Below are 22,254 nucleotides of genomic sequence, written 5' to 3'. Positions count from 1 at the left end.
TTTACTAAGTCCACTAAAATAAAGCAGGTCAGATTTACCCAAACACACAAATACACATAAATTAGTACCAACATATATTGGTCAAATAATAAAATATTTTTCTCCGGTCATCATAACATTCATATTTTTTTTCTCCTACAGTTGAACCCGACTGCATTTCAAATGCAGTGTCAATATATAACCACTAGATGACGCCCTTTGCCAAGCGGAACGTTCCTCTCACGCTCAAGCCTGTAATAAATAGCCGCAGAAAGAGGGCTTGGTTCTGCGAGTCGCGGATGATCCACATCCAGCCACACTGCGACTGGACGCGGAGACGCAGGAGGTGTCTCAGGAGCATCATATCGGCTGATCTTATGTTGGACTCACTCGTTTTACTCTAGTTACTCGGTCGACTGAAAACAACAGCAAAGGGAGGACAACAAAAATGGGACAATCCTCAATTCCAATTTTGCTGGCCGTGCTGTCTTTGTACGCAAAGGGAAACGTCGAGGTAAGACTATGGTGCAAATACGTTTCTCGTTTCTTTCCTTTTTTTTTTTTTTGAAACTACACACATGATTGCAGCGTTAATATGGTTTTACTACTCTCTAACGCACTTCACTATTTGTGACACTCATGCCGAGATTTAATGAGTACACGCATCCTGCAGCTCCCCGAGTGATGATGACACAACACACAACTGTGACTGTGCAAAATCCAAAGTGTAATTTTATCACACGCTATAGATAGAAGATTATAATTGAACAAAGAAGAAACGTTGTCTTGTGACTATTTGGCTGGCTGCGTCAAGCACAAGGCGGCCTGCATCTGATATGGAAGATGGTGGGAGGATGGACATCAAACAGCTTCTCCTTGTCTCTCCATCTGCTCCTGTCACAAGGAAGACACACGCTTTTCATCTGGAGAGGATGGCTGCTCCTCCTCGGCCCTGGAAATGGCCATGCATATTCAATCACTGTCGTGACAGTGAAAAGACATTTGAAGGTTGTAGTACAAGAAATATTACAAGGTTTCCCTGCTTCGCATCAAGATGCATTTGAATTCATGCACGTTTTGCTGCGTAGAGTTAAAATAAGAAAGCCCAGGGTCAATCTGTGGGAAATCTGTCTTCATCACTAAGTACGTATAGAGAAGATGGATGAAGTGGAGAACTGCAGATCAATGGGCTACCTCGACCTCTCTCTCCCATCTCATCTCCACGTAGCAGGCCCAAAGCTGTATGCACTGTACCTTTATTACCTCCCACAAGGATTTAATGTTTTTTATGGATTAGAGTTAGTATAGGGGCAACCACCTATTCACAATTGTTTAAGATTCTTCCAATTACATTTTGATGAGAATGCACACATCAATGGAATATAGACCTTTTTATTATCACTAAACTTATAAATACAATAATAAACATAATGTTAAATAAATGCTGATTCGACAGAATTTTTCTTTTCAACACAGCTCTTATTAAATTTCAATGAGGCCAGGGGGGCACTAATTTGTTCAGCTACTAAATTTTAGAGTAGTCACATATTGATCATTTTATTCAAGATGATCGATTAAGTATTAGGACTCAGCCTTATATTTCATTGCCATCATCTCCTTTGTAAAAGAACTTCTATTTGCTTTTTTTTTTCGTTCTGAGCGTGTGTGTATTTGTCAAGAGGTGACGGTGACGTTGGTTGAGTCACGATGTCCCCCGCTTGAGATGATGCTGATGTCAAATGCCAAAAACGAAGAGTGACTAAAGTCAGCCTCCCCCTTGCTCCCTTTTTTTGTCAAAGGATTTGTTTATTTATTAGCCATCTTTCCCCCTAGTGAGTCTGTAACAGCGGGGTGACGTGATTCCTTTTCATACTTAAATAATTTCACATGTGTAAGAGCCTTAGAGGGATTACTGTAACATTGAGGAGGATGAGGAGGAGCGCACATACACAGACCTGCCCATGAAGGTTTATATAGCGAAGATTACACGGCGAGAGGGTCGGCTAGCTGGATTACCCCGCGTATTAGTCGTAATAGAAGTGTCAGCTTGCCTTGATTTACTCAGCGTGCGTCTGAGATGTGTGAATGGGGCAAATTTGCTGCAATCCTCCCTTTTTGTGGCACGGCTTTTTAATTTATTACTGCACTGCGTTGAGAAATAACTCCCGTTTATTGGTAGAGTCCCTCAACGAAGTACATCCTTTATTTTTTAAGACGCACTGTGGCTCGCTTGTCATATAAATAACGTTACGTTATGGCTTCGTTTAGCTGTGAGTGGCGCTCATCATGACAGGAAAGGTCTTCCCTGAGAAGACGACAAATATTATCACCTTCACGGGCTGCTTGGGAACTTGTGAGAGAACAATCTAGTTCAACATTAGCAGGGAAGGGCGTCAATGTCAATATGGCGGCCTCTGCACGGGGTCAATGAAGCGCATTCGTAAACAGGAATGATTTTTGTCTTCTTTTGCTATGACGTGGATTTTGAACGGTGATTTTCAAAGTGCGGTGTTAATACCACTAGAAAGACGAGCAATTTTATTTTCATGAACATTTACATCTACTATACTACTGTATTTTACTGAATGGTGGCACTTGGTCACTTGTCTCCAATCCAGGTTACAAAATAAAGATTTTAACCACATTTTTATTGTAGGGAGCCACGACAAAGGGATCTTGTTTGCCATAATTGAATGGAAAGTGGTTGGATAATTTGTGTGGCGTCCAGCCCAGGGCATACCCCGCCTCTCATCTAAAGTCAGTCTGGGATTGGCTCCAGCTTTCCCGTGACCCTCATGAGGACGAGCTGCATAGAAAATAAATGGGAGTAGATGGATGTAAACCTTAATTGTGCTGACATATAAACATATGCTTGGAAAAGGTTGATGCTTCAAATATGATAATTTGGGTGCTAGTTTTGAAGTAGTTCAGTAATGGGAGGATAGATGTTGAATTTAGATGCACATTGGAGGATAAAAGCTTTCCGTGTGTAACAGCTTTGGCATTTGGCAGAGATAATAAAAAAGCTATTCTTAGTCTGAAATTGTTTTTTTTTTTCTTTTACTGGTATTGAGTGTGAAGCTGTGTTAACATGCATTTACTGTATTTATGTAAGATTCACAATTTGGGCAATTGTAGTTAGCATGTCTGAGTCACAGTTGTGACTTTACCATTTTGCATGAGTTTTCCCTAAACGTGCATGTTAGCCTGCGACTTGTTAATTGGTGCGAATGTGAGTGTGACGAGACACCAACCCTAATGACGACAAGCCATACCTCCAAAACAAAACCAATTTGATCGTTTTCCAAGTCAAGCTGAAACAGAGGCGTGATGTGCCAAAGAGAGACGAGAAGAAGAAATGCAATAAAAATGAGTGAGTCATAAAATCAGCAAACAGCCCCCACCACCTCCATCTTCATCACGAGCAGAAAATGTCGGGCTTAACTCTGGAATACAAGCATCTGCCTTTCAATGCAAGGATTTGGGCCAAGAAAAGAAGAGAACAAGCAGATTTTTCTCTTACGCTGTCTCACACACAAACAGGCACACGGCCCCGCCCCTTCATTTAATTAATTTTGGAGCTAAGAGATAATCAGGTTCCACTAATGGATTCCTGTGTGCTTGCTACTCTCAACTATATCCGAGTGCCAGTGGGCATCTTATATCTTACCTCCTCTTCTGTGTATCTGGCTCCCCCCCCTTAAGCTTTTGGAGATACACATGCACACAAATGGCTTAAACGTGCAGGGTCATCGTAAACACGCAGCGGCACTGAAACACAGGAAAGAATTATTGTTAATATGCAGCACATAAGCCATGTTGCTATCTCCTCGCTCTGGCTGTACTTAAAATATTTATTTGTTTTTTGTGATGCTGGCAACTACCCAGGATGTAGCAAGCCTCTTGGGTTAGGGTTCTTCTGGCAAACAAACAATTTGATTGGCTTATTTTGGTCACATGGTCCAAACAGATCTGTACTGCAGACTTGGAGAGGAAATAAAATAGCATGTGACAGGAAACATGCAGTGGTTAATCTTGATTTAACGGCAATTAACCTTGGTTCCGCATTAGACCTTGACGTGGCCCGGACTTGGGATTGCGTTTTGCTAATTGAAGATGGCGGCGCTTGATAAATATCTATGTGACTGAGTTATTATTCGCTTTGTAAAGGCAGAAGATTCGATACTTATGTATCTTTTCAAATCTGGTTTTAGATGTTTGTCTGCACGCGATACGGGGCGAGCCATTCCTAATCTCATCTGGCTCTGGAGTCTCGCAGGGCAAAGATATCAGCGGCACGTAAAGTCTTCACACCCCGCATAGCTTCCTCGGGTTTCAGTTCAATTCAAGGGCAAAGCGAGATGTTTGGTCCTGCAGCTGCCAGCTGAAGGTTTAAAGGAGGGCCCTTTGAAAACATCTGCAGTTCTGTGATAACACTTGCCCTCCATGTAAAAAAGAAAAAGGGGGTGGGGTGGGGCCACGGCTAAATAGATGGAGGGCTGACTGGTGAGAAAAGGCTTTTGCTCTGGTGCTGTGGAGGATTTGCGAGATGAAGGAGGGAGAGAGAGGGAGAGCGAGAGAGAGAGAGTTATGTGGGTTGCAGGGTGGAGTGCATGTTAATGGAAACCAGCCCTATTTGAGATCCAGCAGCTGGGAGAGCAAAGACATCCATCTTTGTCATAAGCATGTATTCAGAGGTGGCTATGAAATGAGATGGGGAGGGGGACGGCGGTGCTTGTATAAAAGAAAAATGGTACATTCTTTACTGCAGGGTTTTGGGAATGTGTAATTGGTGGGTTAGCTAGTGCATATTGTTGTGGTTGTTGAGAAAAGACAAGCGTTATTTTTTCCGCATCCCTGCATAGTGTACACCTTAGCGACTGCTATAGAACGATGGGGCCACAGGAGAGGCCGCATGAATTATTGAAGGCCGTGGAGAAGACTGAGCTCCTGCTCGTCACGCACTCTTTTAGCGGAGTCCTCTCACTCCCTCAGCCCACCTCCTGCCCCCCCCCCCCAACAGTAGAAAATCCCATAGTCTGGCTCTCACCTCCAGTCCCCCTTTGCCTCGTCTGCCACATCCCAGAGGTCCTCGTTACCCCTCACTTAAATGTGACATTTTTACTCTCGCTATCGTTGATTTTTTTATTTTAAATGTTTACTTTCATTTTTTTATTTTGGTTTTATTTATTTTTTGGTTTTATTTATTAATTATTTTTTTTTAATTTTTATTTTATTTTATTTTATTTATTTATTTATTTTTTTAATTATTCAAACTGTGAACTCTGTTTTATCAACTCAATCCACAGAAGATTTTGTATGTTTGTATTATACAAAGCTCCCAACCTCAGGATAACTTCAAAACTTATGTGCAGATGTTGAGGGGAAAAAAAAATCGTGCTGTTGTTGTGGCACGACCCAATGAATTAACATCCTGACCCAAATCCCAAATTCTGGTGTTCATCCAAATCTGGATTGTCAGCATTTTAGTGTGCTGCCGCGTTTCCCACATCAGGTCAATTTGATATGCTAGATGACTATGATGGCAAACAAAAGCCTCGTTGTCGGACATTTTAAGTCTCTTTCAGAATATGGAAAGCAATTCCTTGTGAGAAGTGCTTTTGGATGAACGAATGAGAATTTCACATTTTCCTCTTTCTCGAGACCCAATGTTCCCACAGTAATTGACTCCATGGCCGGTGAGACCGAGCTTCCGGCAGTTGACCCGGCATATTTTTCATTTCACTTTGCACAGATGGAACTTTGTGTACAAAGTTTGCATTTTGAACTTTTTCTCTACATCAGCGGTTCATAACCACCAAAATTGAGCCAGGCCACGAATCCCCTTGGGCAAGCAAGGAAAATAATAAATAGTCTTTCCTTTTTAGGTTGGATAAACCTTGTGGTCCACTTTTAATTATGTGGCAACTATTCACACACACATCAGGGGCACTATTTTCGAGTCGAGTCTAACTCAGCATGAAACTTAGAGCATCTGAGACTTTTTTTTTTAACTCAGCAAATGAATCCTGGGTGCACCGACCTAGAAGATCACCTTCAGCCAATCAGGAGGTAGAGAAAATTACATACCGTCGCGTTCTTATTAGTGTTTGTGATATTATTGATGTTTCATTTTAGTTTCATTTTAATAGGGCCTAGGAAAGAATGAGTCATTTAAAAGGCATGTAAACAAGCAGCAGGCAGGGAGGCGGAACGCAGAAGCAACCATTAGGTGGGTGATCATTGACTTACTGAGGCGAGAACGTCCAGTCAAATAACATATGTGGACTCGTTGGTGAAACAAAACAGAGGGAGGAAGGACTGTTTACGTGCAAAAGAGAGAGAGAAAGCGAGAGGGAGACTGAGTGACATGCAGGAAGGTCTGTAGGGAACCAGTTGCTACGGTAACAGGGAAGGTAGCCTGCTCCTGTGGGTGGTGTTACCATGGAAACCAACCTCAGTGGCCAAGTGATGCTGAGGAACATGAAGTAGAGGGCTAAAAATGAGACGGGTGTTCATGGGCAAGTGAGCGGGGGCTAATGTGAAACGTGAGCGCCGCATCAAGTTGCTCTTCAGCTCGACCCCTCCCCCCTTTGTAAACATGCAAGACTGACACTTACACACTGAAATGAAAAATGACTGACAACGTGGAACAATCATTTTATGATATTTGTGCCACACAATTGTATCAAATTAATATTGTCACTCGTTGCTTTTACCTCTAAATGATAACATTGTTATTGGTTTGGCAATATCATAATAGCAATGGTGACACCCACCAGTTTGCCCCCCCCCCCCTTCTCTTTATGAGCCCCTCGCAGAATGCACTGTATCCCATTTATAAAGTGAAAGCTTCATTTCCATAAAATGCATCTCGCAGACAGACTCCCGGGGGAGTGGCATGATGAGATTGCAATTGAAAGCATGCATAAATATGAGGCGAAAAGGAGAAAGATATATGAATGTTTTAACCCCCGACCCCCCCTTTTGCTGCACCCGTTCTCCCTCGGCAGGTTATTATACTCTGACACGTATATACGCCACATAGTGTAAGTATAAAAATAAACTAGGGGCTGTCTGTCACTTTAATAGCTGACCATATGCATGTCAAGGCTTTTAGTGGAAAGGCTTTAAATCCTTATCGGGCCTTTTATTTAATTTCCGTAAACAGCAATTTGTTCAGGAGGCCATTAAAAGAAATAAGATGACTTATTCCTTTTAATCTACTTACATGCTATTATGCACTGCATACAAACAAAGCATGATCATATATATAATGTAATATTTATTTATTTATATTATTTTATATGATTTTATTTTATTAATATATATTTGTTCATTATTTTATTTATACTATTTCTCTCATAATAGGGATGCAAACAGTTGAGCCAATATTCTTTGTATTTATGGCTGAACAGTTACAAAAGACGGTTGGCTGGTCGTTCGCATTGTATACATTCCAATCTGCCTGTAGAAAATTTCAGCCGACCTGCAGCAGAGAAATCTCCGCTAAGCCTTTGATTCTTTCAATCCCCCCGAGGTAGCGCTTCAGCTTGAAATCACATCTGCGGGCTCTCAGCGTTCAGCATTAACATGTTGGCACTCCCATGTTGTCTTGCTTAACTGGGATGGAGCTTTAGCGGCGTTGGTTATGTAATTGCACAAAATAAAATCGACGAGAAAACCAATACAAGACAAAATCATTTTTTGTTTGGGTAAATTCATATGCATTTCCTGGTTTGGATTTAGGAGATGTTATTATGCAGCGTTTTGCCTCCCACGCTCTCGACAGGCGGCCGTGATTTGTTCAAAAATGTCTTTGTTGTGTTTTTGTCATGCTCGGCGGCGTCATGGCTGCATACGACTCACTTTTTGAAACGTGGGTGGAACAGGAGGCATGGCTTGGATCACTTGAATATTACTCACAAACGGATCGAAAATTAAGATTTTTTTTTCTGCGTTGATCTGACTTGATAATATAATAGATGACAAATTTGTGGACCGTATTAGCAGAAGATAAGGTTAAAGAGAGGGCATGCATGAACATGATTTTTTTTTTAATCATGAATCATGGGAGTGTCATCCCTGCAAAGTGAAGTCTCAGCACCCTTGGGCATCAAGTGCGCTCCCATCATTCATCAGTCAATTCTCTTATCTCGCACGATCATGTGGGAATTCATCCCTTATTACTCTCGCTATTTGCAAAGTAGCACCACGGGAAGGATTTGTCACTTCTGATGAGAGCAGCTCCGTGTAAAAACGTAGCCTCATCCATATGATGGGCACATAATCAAATGACTCCTCTTTGCACATTAAAAGAAGAGTTGCCGCAGTAATGACATTGGATGTGTAACAATCCACACATATTTGTGCTACAAAATTATATCGTGGGATTCCCGGCCGCTATTTGCAAATAAATATCAGGAGCCCGTTTTGGCTGCTGTTTGAGAACCGGCATGAACCTTAGCGATTATGGGGCCATCTGCTCCCACTGGGCTCAGCTGGAAGCTGGACTGTTGTAATCTGGCCCGATGAGGCTGGATTTAGAGAAAGCTATCATGGCGGTACATATTTTGCCTGTAAATGCGAAAAAGCTTGGCATTGCATTCATCAAATAATGTACAGTGGAAACTTTAAAGATAAGTTGAAAGAATTGTTTGCTGATGATGATGATGGGCGAAGAACTAGAACGGACCTTATGCTTGGCAAGGCATGAAGTAGTTCTGGTGGCATAACACCGTCAATATGTTACAAGCTACTGGGACACCATCTGACTAAAAAAATAATCGTCAAATGCGTGATCACGATGGGTTATGTAATAGATAGACCAGCCAACACTGAGGTGTACCGCCATGTACGGCGTCGACTCGCCTGTGAGTTTTAACACGTTTCTCATGTTGTCGCTATGCGTTTCCATGCCGACTGGAAGTTAGCATGTCGCTATACGCCCAACGTGGAAGTTCTTTTCGTTTTTGTGTCTGTTTGTGTGAAGCGCAGTGAGTTGCCGTATGTATCGAATGTGGCAGCTTTACATTATTGCGGGAGTGTCAAATTCAATTTTTCCATAATATATACGGTATAAGATACAAAACAAACTGACAAATAACTCATTTTCAAATCAGACTAGTAAAAACTGTTAAACTATTTTAAAAATAGTTTGCAATGATACATGAATTTGATGCACAATTTGTTTCCGCGGGCCACATAAAGCGATGTGGCGGGCCGCATCTGACCCCCGGGCCTCGAGTTTGATACCTGTGCATTAGATATGGAAGGTCTCAGTTGGAACGGATTGAGTTTGACTTTAGAGGTTATACTCGACTCGAATTTTAGACACTTTTTGATCAATTGCCGTGGGATTATGCAACGGCACAAAAGGTGGAACACAATGCGTAATGTTCCGTTCACTCTCCTCTGAATAGAAAATGAATGTATTCAATTAGTCTTCAGTCAGAGATGGATAATAATGAGTTTCAATATTCAGAGCTTCTTCCTCCTTTGTCCCCTCCCGCTCAATGAGAGGCCCTCAGACTAATGTTACCGCTCTCTGGTAAATGCATACCGCATCAGGAAGACGTCTGATGGAGTCTATGAATAATTAACTAACATGATTACAGCGATGAAAGCTCACAAATCTCTCGGGTCATTTAGCAGTGTCCGAGGGAGCGGGATCCAGGTGGGGCGTTGTCGAGGTGGAAGCAGCGGCGTGTCACATATTGTGTCAAAGCTGTAAGGATGGAGCGATATTAAATACGGACTGCTTGCTCATAATGGCGGGGGGGAAGGGAATATAAAGAAATATGGAAGGAGGCGTTTTGAGATTAGGGACAACCACCAATCAAGCTGGCTTTGAGTACAAGACATATATGCATGTTTCGTGCATGCACAGCTTAATCATCCATCCATCCATCCATCCATCCATTATCCATCCATCCATCCATCCATCCATCCATCCATCCATCCATCCATCCATCCATCCATCCATCCATCCATCCATCCATCCATCCAAGCCCATCCAAGGCCCAGCCAAAACCCATCAATCCATCCATCCATCCATCCATCTATCCATTCATCCATCCATCCATCCATCCATCCATCCATCCATCCATCCATCCATCCATCCATCCATCCATCCTATCCATCCATCAGCATTTGAACCAAAACGGAACCTCTGCAATGGAGGGGGATTTTTTTGAAAAATTGATTGTTTGGTCTTATCTCTGTTTCTGTAACACTAAAGCGTGTGTAGCATTTAGCAAGACAACGGCATGATTCTCTGACGGTGGTGCATTTATGGAATGGTGGAAGGAAGGAAAGAGATTGTAATAGGTGACAAATGATAGGTGGGCTTTTCCGCTACGCCTCTCCTGCCCCGGCTTGCCTGCCAGCGTCGAGAGATTGCATCATTAAAGAGGATGAAGTCATGCTGCAACAGAAGGATGGAACAGGTGCTGCAAATTTAATTTGAGCGAGGGGGGGAATGATGCCCGAGGAAAAAATAAATAAATCTACTGCTCGGGCTTGAACTCAAACATGTCCAAGTTGCTGGAAGAATGTGTCTTCCAGTGTTCTTCCAACCCGGGCTTTAAGTGCAGCTTCTAATTAAACATAGCCACACATTTGTACTGCAACTTCTGTGGTTGAGTGCCTTATTATCCCTGTGGGAACATTTTGTTTGTTAGCAACGCTTCCTGCTATGGAGAAGTTGTAGTACATGCACAGCTCTCGGGTAGAAACGAAAAATCATGAGAGCAAACAAAGAAGCCAAGCACAGCAAAAAGCGAGGCAGAAAGTCAATGCACGTCTCCACTTTTCTATCAGCATCGCTTTATTAATGATGCAGCACTCTTGTGTCGGCCCGCTGGCGCAATTCACTCAGCACCACCAGATGATATGTTGGCTTAACTAAGATTTTGGGACACCCACAGGACAAGTCTGATAATATTTCCGTTTGTTTTCATCTGGATCTAACCCGGACTAATAATTGTTTATTAATAATATTGACGATTATGCAAATGAGGCAAAATGGAGTCAGCTACTACGTCATTGCCGCGTGTGATGTTTGCTGCGTTGTTCTTGCTTACCAGCATTTGGAGATGCGTGTGATTTCGAACTGGGTCACCAACCAGCAGGAGGCTTTTGGGACAAGCTGTGGGGGGAAAAAAATAAAAATAAACAAAAGTGAGCATTTTAAAAGAGGTTCTTACTTAACAGGGACATCTAATCTGATCCGAGATCAGGTTGGAGTGCAGCTTTGCTGTCATGGAAGTCGGGAGCCTCGTGCTCCTTATGGACTCCTATTGATTGGAGGGGGGAGGGGGGGTGATTCAGTTGCAGTCATTCTGCATTGATTTTCGGCGAGTGCACAAGCAAAATGAGAGAGGTTGGACCTTGGGGGTGGCGGGGTGTGGGGGGTTATCTTCTCAAATATCCGGAAGTACTGACCTTGCCCACGTCAAACAGAGATACTTGCTCAGACGTCAGCTCAGCAGCTTCACAGGACAGCAAGCTCAGCAAATGCATTCCTTAAGCAATGAAGGCATACAACAGCGTCAATAAAAGTCAAACAAGCACTTATTTCACTTTCTAATTTGGATGAGCAGCTACTTGCAAGGGAGCCGGCGTGAGAGAAGTCGCCTGCCAAGATGAAGATAGAAGCAAGGGCCAAGATCCAAGAAGCTTTTTTTTTTTTTTTTTCCATTGGCAGTAGAGTTGTTATTTTAAAAGGCAAGATTGTTTGGAAAGCCCACATGACAAAGCAATAGTATCCACAGCGGGAGACGCAAAGTGGCTTTTTCTCTTCTTGCTTTAAGCACAGCAAATTTTTCCAACACAGGTTTAAAAACATTTAGGTAAAAAAAAAAAAATTGTAATTTTTAATTTGAAGTTTCTAGCAATTATATAACCAATCAGGGCCTATATTGCTCTGTTCAAAGTTGACCACGGCTTCTACTGGGACACCTGTAAGCTATTTGTTCATATGTAATTTATTTACCCTATAGGAAGTACAGTAATGTAAAATGATCACTGTGAATTTTAATGAGAACTTCAAACAGTTGAGCTGCAAGCCGGCCCAAGCTGCGTTTTCTTTGATCAGGCATCACTCTCATCTCTCTTTTTTTTTTCTTCTCACTTTCTTCCTCCGGGCAACTCTCTTCTAATTGGCTCAGCGCTGCTTCCAGCCTCCCTGTCATCTCTATCTCCCAAGTCCGTCTGCAGACATGAAAAGATTGCCGCTATACAAAGGACCCTATTTTTTTATTTATTTTTTCTCAGATGATTTTGCAAATTTGATTTAATGTTCATCGTGTTCTGCATTCGTAAACCAATTTTGTGTGGCCTTCGTGAAGCTGTGCTATTGTTCTTGGTGCCACACTGTACGTGTCTGTGAATGCATTTGGACTCTTTTGTGCTGGTGTGCACTGTGTTGTTAATGTAGTGAAGTGGCTCACGGGTCAATGAGTAAGATTTAACACCTGACTCCCAGCTCGAGCGCCCGTTTGTTCCTCTGTGCGAGGTCCCTGGGGTCCTCCCAGGGTGGAGGCAACATATTCCACGATCAATAACAACATCCAAGAAGGCTGCCGTGCACTCATAGGAAACTATATTTTATACTGAATGTTTATTAGATTGCATATATTTACATCCTGCACGCCTCAACTCTCGGTGCTCCCGGCAAATGCGGCAATAAACTGAGCTTCTTATTGGTTGTTTTTTTTAAACTGAGCTATCAATAGATCTTCCGTGACTTTGAGTTCTGTCAATATCCTTTTAAAGCTCGATCCCCCGGTGCATTAGTTTAACTTTCCTGTTTTGATATCTCCCCCCCCGGTCAGTGCCTCAGTGCCGGGTTTATTGCTAGAGTGCATCTACCAATTATCCGTGAGGCCCACTTGCCCCTAGATCAGCTTCACTATTATCTGTCACTGGGTTTGTATCGACTCGTCCTCATCTCCTTTGTCTCCCTCCTCCTCTCCTCCAGGCCCTGTCTATGAGCGAGGTGAATGGCCCCAGCCCCCAGGTGGCAGAACCGCAGATTGCAATGTTCTGTGGCCGTCAGCTCTTGCACATGAACCCGCAGACGGGCCAGTGGGAGCCGGACCCTCAAGGCCGCAAGGACTGCTTCAAAGATCCCAGTGAAATTCTCTCCTACTGTCAGGAGGTAGGCTTGAGAAAAAAAAAGTGACAGGGACATTTTGGGCCAATACTGTATTACAAGGAAATTTTGGGAATACACAATATTATATTTTATTACAATATTCTACGTAATTTATTTATTAATTAATTTACAATTATTATATAATAATTGAATTATATATATATATATATGATATTCTACATAATGTATTTATAAATTCATTTACAATTATTATATAATAAATAAAAATAAAAAATGTAATAAAAATTTCACTAATCACACAATTTGATTTTTTCTAAATATTACATTATCCTCTTTTCCTAATTTCTGTACTCATTATATGATAATCACAAAATTAACCCCCCCTTCCGCACTGCATGTATTTTAGAGGAAAGGGCAACCAAGCGCCACCTGGTGGCCACAATATGCACACATAGACCCAAAGCATCCTTGTTATTAAATGACTCATAATGTGTTCTACATTTGTTGACATCTGCTCAATAAATCTCAGGGGGCGACTCTATCTTTATCGTCGTATTTTTTGCCAGTTATTCAAAGTAATGACTAATTAGAAAGACAGTAACAAGATGGTACTTGCATGGTGTGATAAAGGTGCATGAGTCTTTCCCTTATAAAGTCTTCTCCCTGTACCCCACCAAAATCCTTCAACCTGTCCTCTGACCAAATGTCCCCTCCTCTTCTCTTCATTCCCTCTGCTATGCCCATCCATCTCTCTTCCATCTTTGCATGGACCTGCACGACCAGATGTACCCAGCGCTTTCCATCTCCCACGTAGAGGAGGCAAAAAGTCCTGTGAACATCCCTTACTGGTGTAAGAAAGGATGGAGCCACTGCCAGGCACGCCCCTTCATAGTGGTGCCCTATCGCTGCCTAGGTAAGAACCAAACTGACTACTGGGATAGAAATTAGACAAATGCATAATATGCAATGTATTGTTATAAGGAGAGATGACTTTTTTACAAACCCCAAAAATATGCTTCTGGGAATGGGTGGAAATGTGGAAAGAAATTCCCAGAAAAATTGGAAAATACCCAAAAGTCAATTATCTGGTCTAGCACTCGGTGGGGGAGGTTCAAGCATTTCAGTAGGGGGCAGTGTCCCCTCCTAGCTCCAGCACTGCATTTAGGTTGGCACTGTTTTTTCCTATTTTTTGTTCACATCACACAGAGAAACAGAATTTAGCTAATACATGAACAAGCTAAAAAGGAAATGGTCATGAGCTAGCAGCACAAAGCACACATCTTAATTCAAATATAGCATAAATAGCATATTGCTTATTTTGCAGTCTATAGGACTATAAAATTTTGGCATGCAAAAATTTAAAGACATCAAGGATGTGATGAAATGGGGCTTTGTCTGGGATTTATTTTTATGATCATAAATTTGTCGTGACTGAAAGGACAAGAGATGATTTTTCTGATCAGTGTCCACGGTCACGTCCGTTCATTAGATTACAGCCACTTGGAGAGCATCTTGAGGTGGTTTAATCATTTTGAGACAGTCAATATTCAGGTCTTTGATTACTTTGAGAGCGAGAGACCAAGAGAAAATATATTTAAATTAAGCCTGGGTAACAGTTTGGACTCCTGTGAATCCAAACCAGAACTATAGCATGGATGATTCTCACACTACCCCCGCTTTGTGTTGGTACAGAAGGTGAGTATGTAAGCGAGGCCCTGCTGGTTCCAGACCGATGCCGTTTCCTCCACCAGGAGAAGATGGATGCCTGCGAGAGTTACGTGTACTGGCACAACATTGCCAAAGAGGTGTGATACTTTACACGGCAGCTCGCGATGTTTACATAATATGTGTCGGTAAAGCATTGGAGGACAACCGGAATGTTTTTCTCCTTAAGGCGTGCATCGTAGACAATCTGGAGCTTCACAGTTACGGAATGCTTTTGCCGTGCGGAGAAAATTTCCGCGGGGTGGAGTATGTATGCTGCCCAGGTCGAAGCAGCACCAGCGGTAAGGCCGAATTGGAGGAGAGAGAACTCCTCAATGGCCACCAGATCTCACAGAATCACGGAATACTTAATCCTGTGTAAGACACCACTGACTGACTCAACTTGGTTACATCTCGACGGAACGTATGATCATCGCTTTTTATTCCTACAGTGCCAAAGTGATTGAACCCACTCCGAGCCCATCCCCCGACACCGACATGTACGAGACCGACATGGATGATGAAGATGACGAGGTGGTGGAGGAAGATGAAGAGGAGGTGGATGAGGATGAAGAGGATGAGGTAGATGAAGAGCCGGTGGAGGAGGAGGATGAGGAGGAGCCCATAGCAGTGAGAAACCCAGAGAAGTACGAATACCCCATCGACTCGGGCCCCTACCAGACGTCGGATTATCTGGATTCGTCCTACTATGATAAAAACTACAAAGCCACAACGTCACCACCTCTGATGAAAGGAGACAGCGGTACTTACTCATTCCATCTTTAAAGCACAACAATGACTGATGTTGTGATTATTATTGGGCTGATTTTGTGCTTCATTTTTTCTCATTGGTGGAACACACAATAGTTTAGAAATTCCACCAATCAGGGCTGTATGGTTAATTTTTAATTAAAAGGTTCATGGAAGCCTCTCTGAAATCTGCCCAGAGATAGGTGTGCTATTAATTTTTTTTTTTTAAAAACGTGACTGCAATTGATACCAAAGTTGCCTCGATAAAGTAAAAAAAATCATAATTTTGTGTCACATTGTGGAGAAAAAAAAACATTACATTTTGGAATAATAATAAAATGTGGGCAGAAAAGGTGAATATTTTCCTTTATGCACTGTAATTTGAAACTTTAAAAGTCATGCAAAGTGAAAACAATTACCTCTATTTCCTGTCCCCCCCCCATCGCAGTGACAACCACTCGACCCACAGATGGCGTAGATGTTTACTTCGAGAAGCCGGTGGACGACACGGAGCATGCCAACTTCCTGCGTGCCAAAACAGACCTGGAGGAACGGCGAATGAAGCGCATCAATGAGGTAGATTTCACAGGTTGGGGGCAACCAAAACAGGATTATAAAGTTCCGCTTTACTTTTTGCACCGTTTTGAGTATTCCGAGTCAATGGGATTCTTCTTCTGCATTATTGCCACCTATTGGCTTTTAGTGCAAGGGTGTCAAATTCATTTTTGTGGCGGGCTGCATTGTAGTCATACTTTCCCTCGGAGAGCCATTATGACTGTCAACGCCTTATATTATTTACAGTATAGGCTATAGGACAAACTGATGAATAACCAGTTTTGAAATAAGAGATTCGTAAAAAACCATTCAAATAGTTGAAAAAGATGAAAAGCAATTGCTAGCAATTTTTAAAAAGTGAAGACAATTTGTAATGATACAAAGTCGATGAAAAATACGTCTTCGCGAGCCACATAAAATGACGTGGTGGCCCGTATCTGGCCCCCGGGCCTTGAGTTTGACACCTGTATCAGGCTCTGAATCATTTTGGGCTTTCCCCCCAATATGATAAGTCTATGACCATGCCTATGTAGTTTCAATGGAAATAGTCGATGTGCCTGTTTTCTGACTTGAAAGTTTTCCATTTGCTAGATCATGAAGGAGTGGGCGGAGGCAGACAACGAGTCAAAGAATCTGCCAAAGTCAGAACAGCAAGCCCTAAATGAGGTAATTAAATCAGTTGGGATGGCAGAGATGCTTTCTTGGCTGCCATTTTATTCCATTATCATCCATCTGCAGCACTTCCAGTCCGTGCTGCAGACGCTTGAGGAACAAGTGGCGGGCGAGAGGCAGAGGCTGGTGGAAACTCATCTGGCCAGAGTGGAGTCCATACTCAACAACAACCGCCGCATGGCCCTGGAGAACTACCTGACCGCAGTCCAGTCTGACGAGCCACAGGTAGGAAAATCAAAAGCAAGCCCAGCGTCGCAAAATGGCCGCATTGAAACATTTCTTGCAGCCCGAGCGAGTGCTGCAGGCTCTCAAGCGCTACATGGCGGCCGAGCAGAAGGACCGCAGACATACGCTCAGGCACTACCAGCATATTGTGGCTGTAGACCCGCAGAAGGCTGAGCAGATGAAATTCCAGGTGCGTGACGCTTTGTGATTTACTGCTGACTATGGCAAAGCCCGTACGGGCTTTTGGTGTCACTTCAATAAACTGATTAAAAGAATAAGATAAAGGATCTAGTGATCTTCTTGAAGCTTTGATCAAAGGTAGATTTTGCTGACTACAGAACCAACGTTATTAAAAAAAATATCCTGCAGTGTCTCCAATGTCGAACACAATTTCTTCGCTGAAGTTGGTTCGCTTCCGAGTTTTTGTTAACATTTTTTTTTTCCATTTTAATTTTTTTTTATCAGTGATGCAAGTAAATTTTTTGGGTGATTTTTTTCAGTAATTCCAAATCTGCCTTTTTTTTCCTCAAGCACATCAGGTTTTCATACCAATAATCATAATATGTAATTAGTGATATCTTTAGTAATATTAATGAATCAATGAATTAATCCATAAAGCGGAAGCTTTTATAGATCAAATTTAAACACAAAAAAATGAAAATATTTTTAAAACCTTAATGAAACAGTATAACAAGGATGTTATTGTACCTTTTTTGAGTTCACACTGTCATCTGGGTCCAGTTCTTGTTGTTTAACACTTGCAAAATCCTTTTTTCCAGGTGTACACACATCTTCATGTTATCGAGGAGAGGATGAACCAGAGTCTGGCACTTCTCTACAAGGATCCTATCTTGGCCGAGGAGCTCCACGATGATATCCGTATGCTGGAAGAGTATTGAAAAAAAATTCAACAGGTTACATTAAAATTAAAATTCTTTTATGTTTTCCTTGTAGAAGAACTAGTACGGGCAGAGCGGGGCGACATCAGCGAGCTCATGACAACGTCCTTCTCTGAAACGCACACCACCGAGGAGCTTCTGCCAGCCGAGAGCGAGGAAGAAAAGGATGACGAGGAAGAAGAGGAGAGAGAATTCCAGAACAGGCCTTATCCGCCCCGCGTTGGTACGGATGGCGTCGTTTTAGATCTTTCGCATTAGTCTGTTTTATTTTTCTAACATTGTTTTTCCTCCTTGTCGCTACAGACTTGCAATCGAATAAGAAAGGTGAGCAAGGATTCATTTTTTATTTAGCTTCTGTCCATCTATTTTAAAAATGGCCGTTTAGTAAACAGAGTGGTTGTACTAAGCTTGATCCTACGTCTATCTATCTTATAGAATTATTTTTCTTAAGAATGTAAGACGAGTAATCATTGCCGCATCAAAGATAATCTGTTCGGAAAATGGATGGATGGATGATTTAATCACACCTTGCTTCATAAGATCTGAATTGAAGCCAGTGTGATGATGCGTTTTGGTATTTGCAGGAGATGAATATGACTACGCCCCATCTGAGAAGGCTCCTACGTATGAGTATGAGGAAAAGGTAGGATGTTGTTTTTTTAAATGCAACTAATATTTTTAAAGCAAAATATTGTGATTTTAAGCCATCCCGAAATGTAGCATTTTAATTTTATTTTTGTGATGCCATTGTTAATAATTAACAATTCCCTCATAGATCAACACCTCTGTGGAGCTCAAACAGGTCGTCTACAAGCCCGATGAGATCGAGCGAGATGAACTGGTAAGAATGACCCGATGAACGAAACAAATTGCCCAAAACATGGTCATCACTTTGCATCTTTCTTTGTAAAGCAACCCGATGCCTTGGAGACATTTAACCGTGGAGCCATGGTGGGTTTGCTGGTGGTGGCTGTGGCCATCGCCATGGTGATGGTCATTAGTCTGCTGCTGGTGCGCAGGAAGCCCTACGGCACCATCAGCCACGGCATCGTCGAGGTAGGACCCAAGGAGCGCAACTAGGTCCAGCGTGGACTTTTGCTAAGTTTTTTTCTACTTCTCCAACAGGTGGACCCCATGCTGACCCCAGAGGAGCGACAGCTCACCAAAATGCAAAACCACGGTTACGAAAATCCCACTTACAAATTCTTTGAGCAGATGAACTGAAGTTGTAGCAAGTTGGTTCCGTCCCGTCGTCATGGTGATGCACCGACACACACACATACCGCCTGTAATGGATTGAAAACATTGAGATATTAATTAACTGGATAAACTCAGTCTTTAGTCCATACCAATTGTAAATGACCAATTCCATCAATCATCATTAGCAAAATGTGAATAGTGATTATTACACTGCTGTAATTTGCATACTGTAGAAAAATTGAAACAATCATCACAGTGGCATGACTTGACCTACCGACACACCACAATCTGAATGGTGCATAATGCTTTCGAATATTGTTTTTGTTTCATAGTCGACTTTATATGATCTCATTGATACAGTAGTGCATCCATGTAGATGAGTGCGTTAGGCAAGCCCGTTCATCCTCATGTAGCAGCACATACGACCAATTAAATTAGATTCCCCTTCAAAACGCCCAATGAGATCATATAGATTATTTTTAAAAGTATATTATTTATATCCGAGTATCAGCCCCACATTTGTTTTGAATAAATTGGCAAATATACAGCAAAGTATTCCGTTTAGACTAGTAATTAAGTTGATTTGTACTGCAAATTTAATAACTGTAAAACAGAATATAGGTTTAATGAAAGCATGCCAACTCGGTGTATGAAGCTGCTGTAACTATTTGTATTGTTCCCGTCACTGCTTCTTATAAAGTCGCCGTTCCAAATAGAAACTGTAAATAATATCAGACAGGCCCAATGATTCATACCCTGTTTGGATTCAAAGTTATTTGTTGAATGAGTATCTTCTGCCTGGAAATGACACGATACAGCAGAAATTGATTTTAAGCAGCTGCGTTAGTGATATTAATATTTATTGAGTTTTCAGTCCTTTATATTTTCACAACACTTTTCTTTTTGCCATTCTAAAAGATCCTCATTACTTGGAATGTCATCGACATCATTTTAATCCACCACAAGACGTTTTTGTTTTTTTTTCTTGGTATACTGAGGTTCACATTCCAAGAACACACTTGGTACATTTCCTGAAGACTGTAAATTGTTCAGCTGTGAATGTAAGTGTGAATTGTCCAAGTCAGCTTCTGCTTCCCTTCGACCTAGAATGGATTGATGAATAATTTTGATTAATTCATCCAAATTAATATCTTTTGACAAAACTTCATTCAGCCAATTTTCTTGTGTCAATCCAGCCAGAAGATAACTATTTATTTTGTCAAAAGTGAGATTAATCCTGGGCTCAAGTGTATCCTTAGTAGTAGACGTCCCGGTAAACGTTTATTTAATTCATTCGGTGTAACGGAATAATATATCAACTAGTGCATTGTGCTGTAAACGAGAAGGAGACGCATTTTCCTGACATGGCTGATTGAAAACGGACTGTTGTAAAAAACCAGCACAAGACGACACAGTAACTTCTTTCTGAATGTATTTAAGGTAGATGTTGAGATTCCATTCCCTTAGTTAGTTCTTTTATTTTTTCCCCGTTGTCATTTCCCCCAAAAGTAGTGACGTCCCCCGGGCACATGCGTCGACACTCTCGTCAATACTTTGTAGCAGTCTGCTTATAATTTGTCAGGTGACTGTCAAGAAATTAAAAAGTCGAAGGTGTAAAATACAGAGTGCATTATATTGTGTCAGTGTGTGTATTCAATCCTTTAAAAAAAAAAAAAAAAAAAAAAAACACAACACACGTAGTTCTAAGTAGTGATAGAGTATGTCATTAAGCAACTCGTCTTGACATCTTAACACAAAATATTAGCACTCTGTCGATGCTTTAATACTTTTTTTTTTTTTTCCTCTTAGCTGTGTGTCATTTTACGAAGCCACTTAAGAGGGTCATGTTGCAGGATGTGCAGGTAATCCCCTTTTTGGGAGATGATGCAAAAACACACACATGCACGATGGAGCTGTGATGGTGTGTTTCACGAGGCGGGCTGTGTTACGCTCACAGCCTTTGTATAATTTGTACAGCTATGTTAGTGAATGTCCACAGTTTAATGATACTACTGAAACCATAGATGAGAATAAGCTTGCCTGTTTTTATTTGGATCGCAAAAAAAACACCACTAAAGGTTCCCTACCAGCATTTAGCAAACGTAGTAAGGTATGTAATACCGTAGTTACTCCCCCCCCTCCATCCCCCAATCACATTTATACATGTTGTCCTCAGTTCAATTCTCCCCCCGCTGTGAAATATTAAAAATGTCATTTAATTGCTGCGTTATTGCTTTTTACAAAGCTGTGTTTTGGATGTAATTATATTGTATTTTTTATTTATATTGGACGTAATAATCAGTTGGGTCATGCTTTTCACGTGTCATTTTAGAAGCTTGTATAGTAAAATAATGACATGTTTAAGATAAATGTGAATTGTAGTCGGGTGTACGCAGCCTCATTGACAGTGACAGTGTGGCACTAAGCACAATCCAAGCAAATTGCTCTGTATGCGCTGGGGATGGCTGTTTGACTACATTTCCAATGAATGAATTATTTATTATTGGTGGAATTTTCTTTTAATACAAATGTTCTTAATAATGCCCCCCCTGATATTCTTCTTGGATATAGCTTAATTTTGCATTGCTGGGCTTTTTTTTTTTTTTAGACAACAAACTGGTAGATTTTAAATCGGAAAAAGGCCTCTACTGAGTTGCGCGCTCCATTTTGCTCCAAGTGGCAAAATAAAAATCATCAATCAATTCCAGACAAAGGATCGATTATTATACTCATCCCTGGCTTGTGCAGAGAAAAATGCAACACCGGTTCTGCATCACCTCTACGATCCTCTAACCAAAGCCAATGCACCAAGAAGCAGATACTCTAATTTGACAAAAAGTGTTCTTTGTTGTGTAAATGTACTTGCAAGCAATCGGAGGCTGTAAAAAAAAAAACACATACCAAGCTGATTAATAGTGTAATAAAACTGAATGACCCATAAACTATTGTGCTCCTATTTTTTTTTTAAATCAGACACATAATATTTAGGAAACATCACACAATTAAGTTTGTTCAGCAGGAGATTGAAAGTAAGTGAAGCCTTGACACCGATGCTGAAGCACCAAGTGGGTGGTTGGCCTCACCAACATTTCCTTCAGAAATTACAAAGAAATGAACAAGTGTCACAAACACCGCATAGGTTCCCTTCAT

At 41.5% G+C, this 22,254-nt stretch overlaps 1 protein-coding gene and 1 long non-coding RNA gene across 3 annotated transcripts; one reads left to right on the top strand and one right to left on the bottom strand.

Annotated features, from left to right (window-relative positions):
• The first annotated feature begins 257 nt into the window (after nt 1–257).
• aplp1 (amyloid beta precursor like protein 1) lies at nt 258–22,046 on the top strand. Of its 2 annotated transcripts, none has more exons than XM_088387571.1 (17): nt 258–493; nt 12,962–13,141; nt 13,883–14,012; nt 14,792–14,904; nt 14,994–15,181; nt 15,256–15,566; nt 16,002–16,129; nt 16,700–16,774; nt 16,847–17,005; nt 17,067–17,195; nt 17,785–17,884; nt 17,963–18,127; nt 18,208–18,228; nt 18,489–18,547; nt 18,680–18,745; nt 18,817–18,960; nt 19,030–22,046. In XM_088387571.1, the coding sequence occupies exons 1-17, from the start codon at nt 428–430 to the stop codon at nt 19,126–19,128; spliced, it is 2,133 nt and encodes a 710-aa protein (XP_088243697.1). In that variant the 5' UTR covers nt 258–427; the 3' UTR covers nt 19,129–22,046. The 2 variants fall into 2 exon arrangements, with proteins under 2 accessions (XP_088243697.1, XP_088243696.1); XM_088387570.1 differs by having other exon boundaries at nt 17,960–18,127.
• Nucleotides 692–12,565, bottom strand: LOC148392058 (uncharacterized). The gene is made up of 5 exons (XR_015860932.1): nt 12,113–12,565; nt 11,425–11,504; nt 11,064–11,128; nt 3,650–3,750; nt 692–931 (listed from the first exon to the last, which is right to left on the bottom strand). It is a non-coding gene; the product is annotated as an uncharacterized LOC148392058 (long non-coding RNA).
• Nucleotides 22,047–22,254: the final 208 nt, after the last annotated feature.

This window comes from Syngnathus floridae, chromosome 10 (genome assembly GCF_059516105.1).
Source record: "Syngnathus floridae isolate MCC-2025c chromosome 10, RoL_Sflo_1.0, whole genome shotgun sequence".
Taxonomy (NCBI): domain Eukaryota; kingdom Metazoa; phylum Chordata; class Actinopteri; order Syngnathiformes; family Syngnathidae; genus Syngnathus; species Syngnathus floridae.
This window is presented reverse-complemented; position numbering and strand designations above follow the sequence as displayed.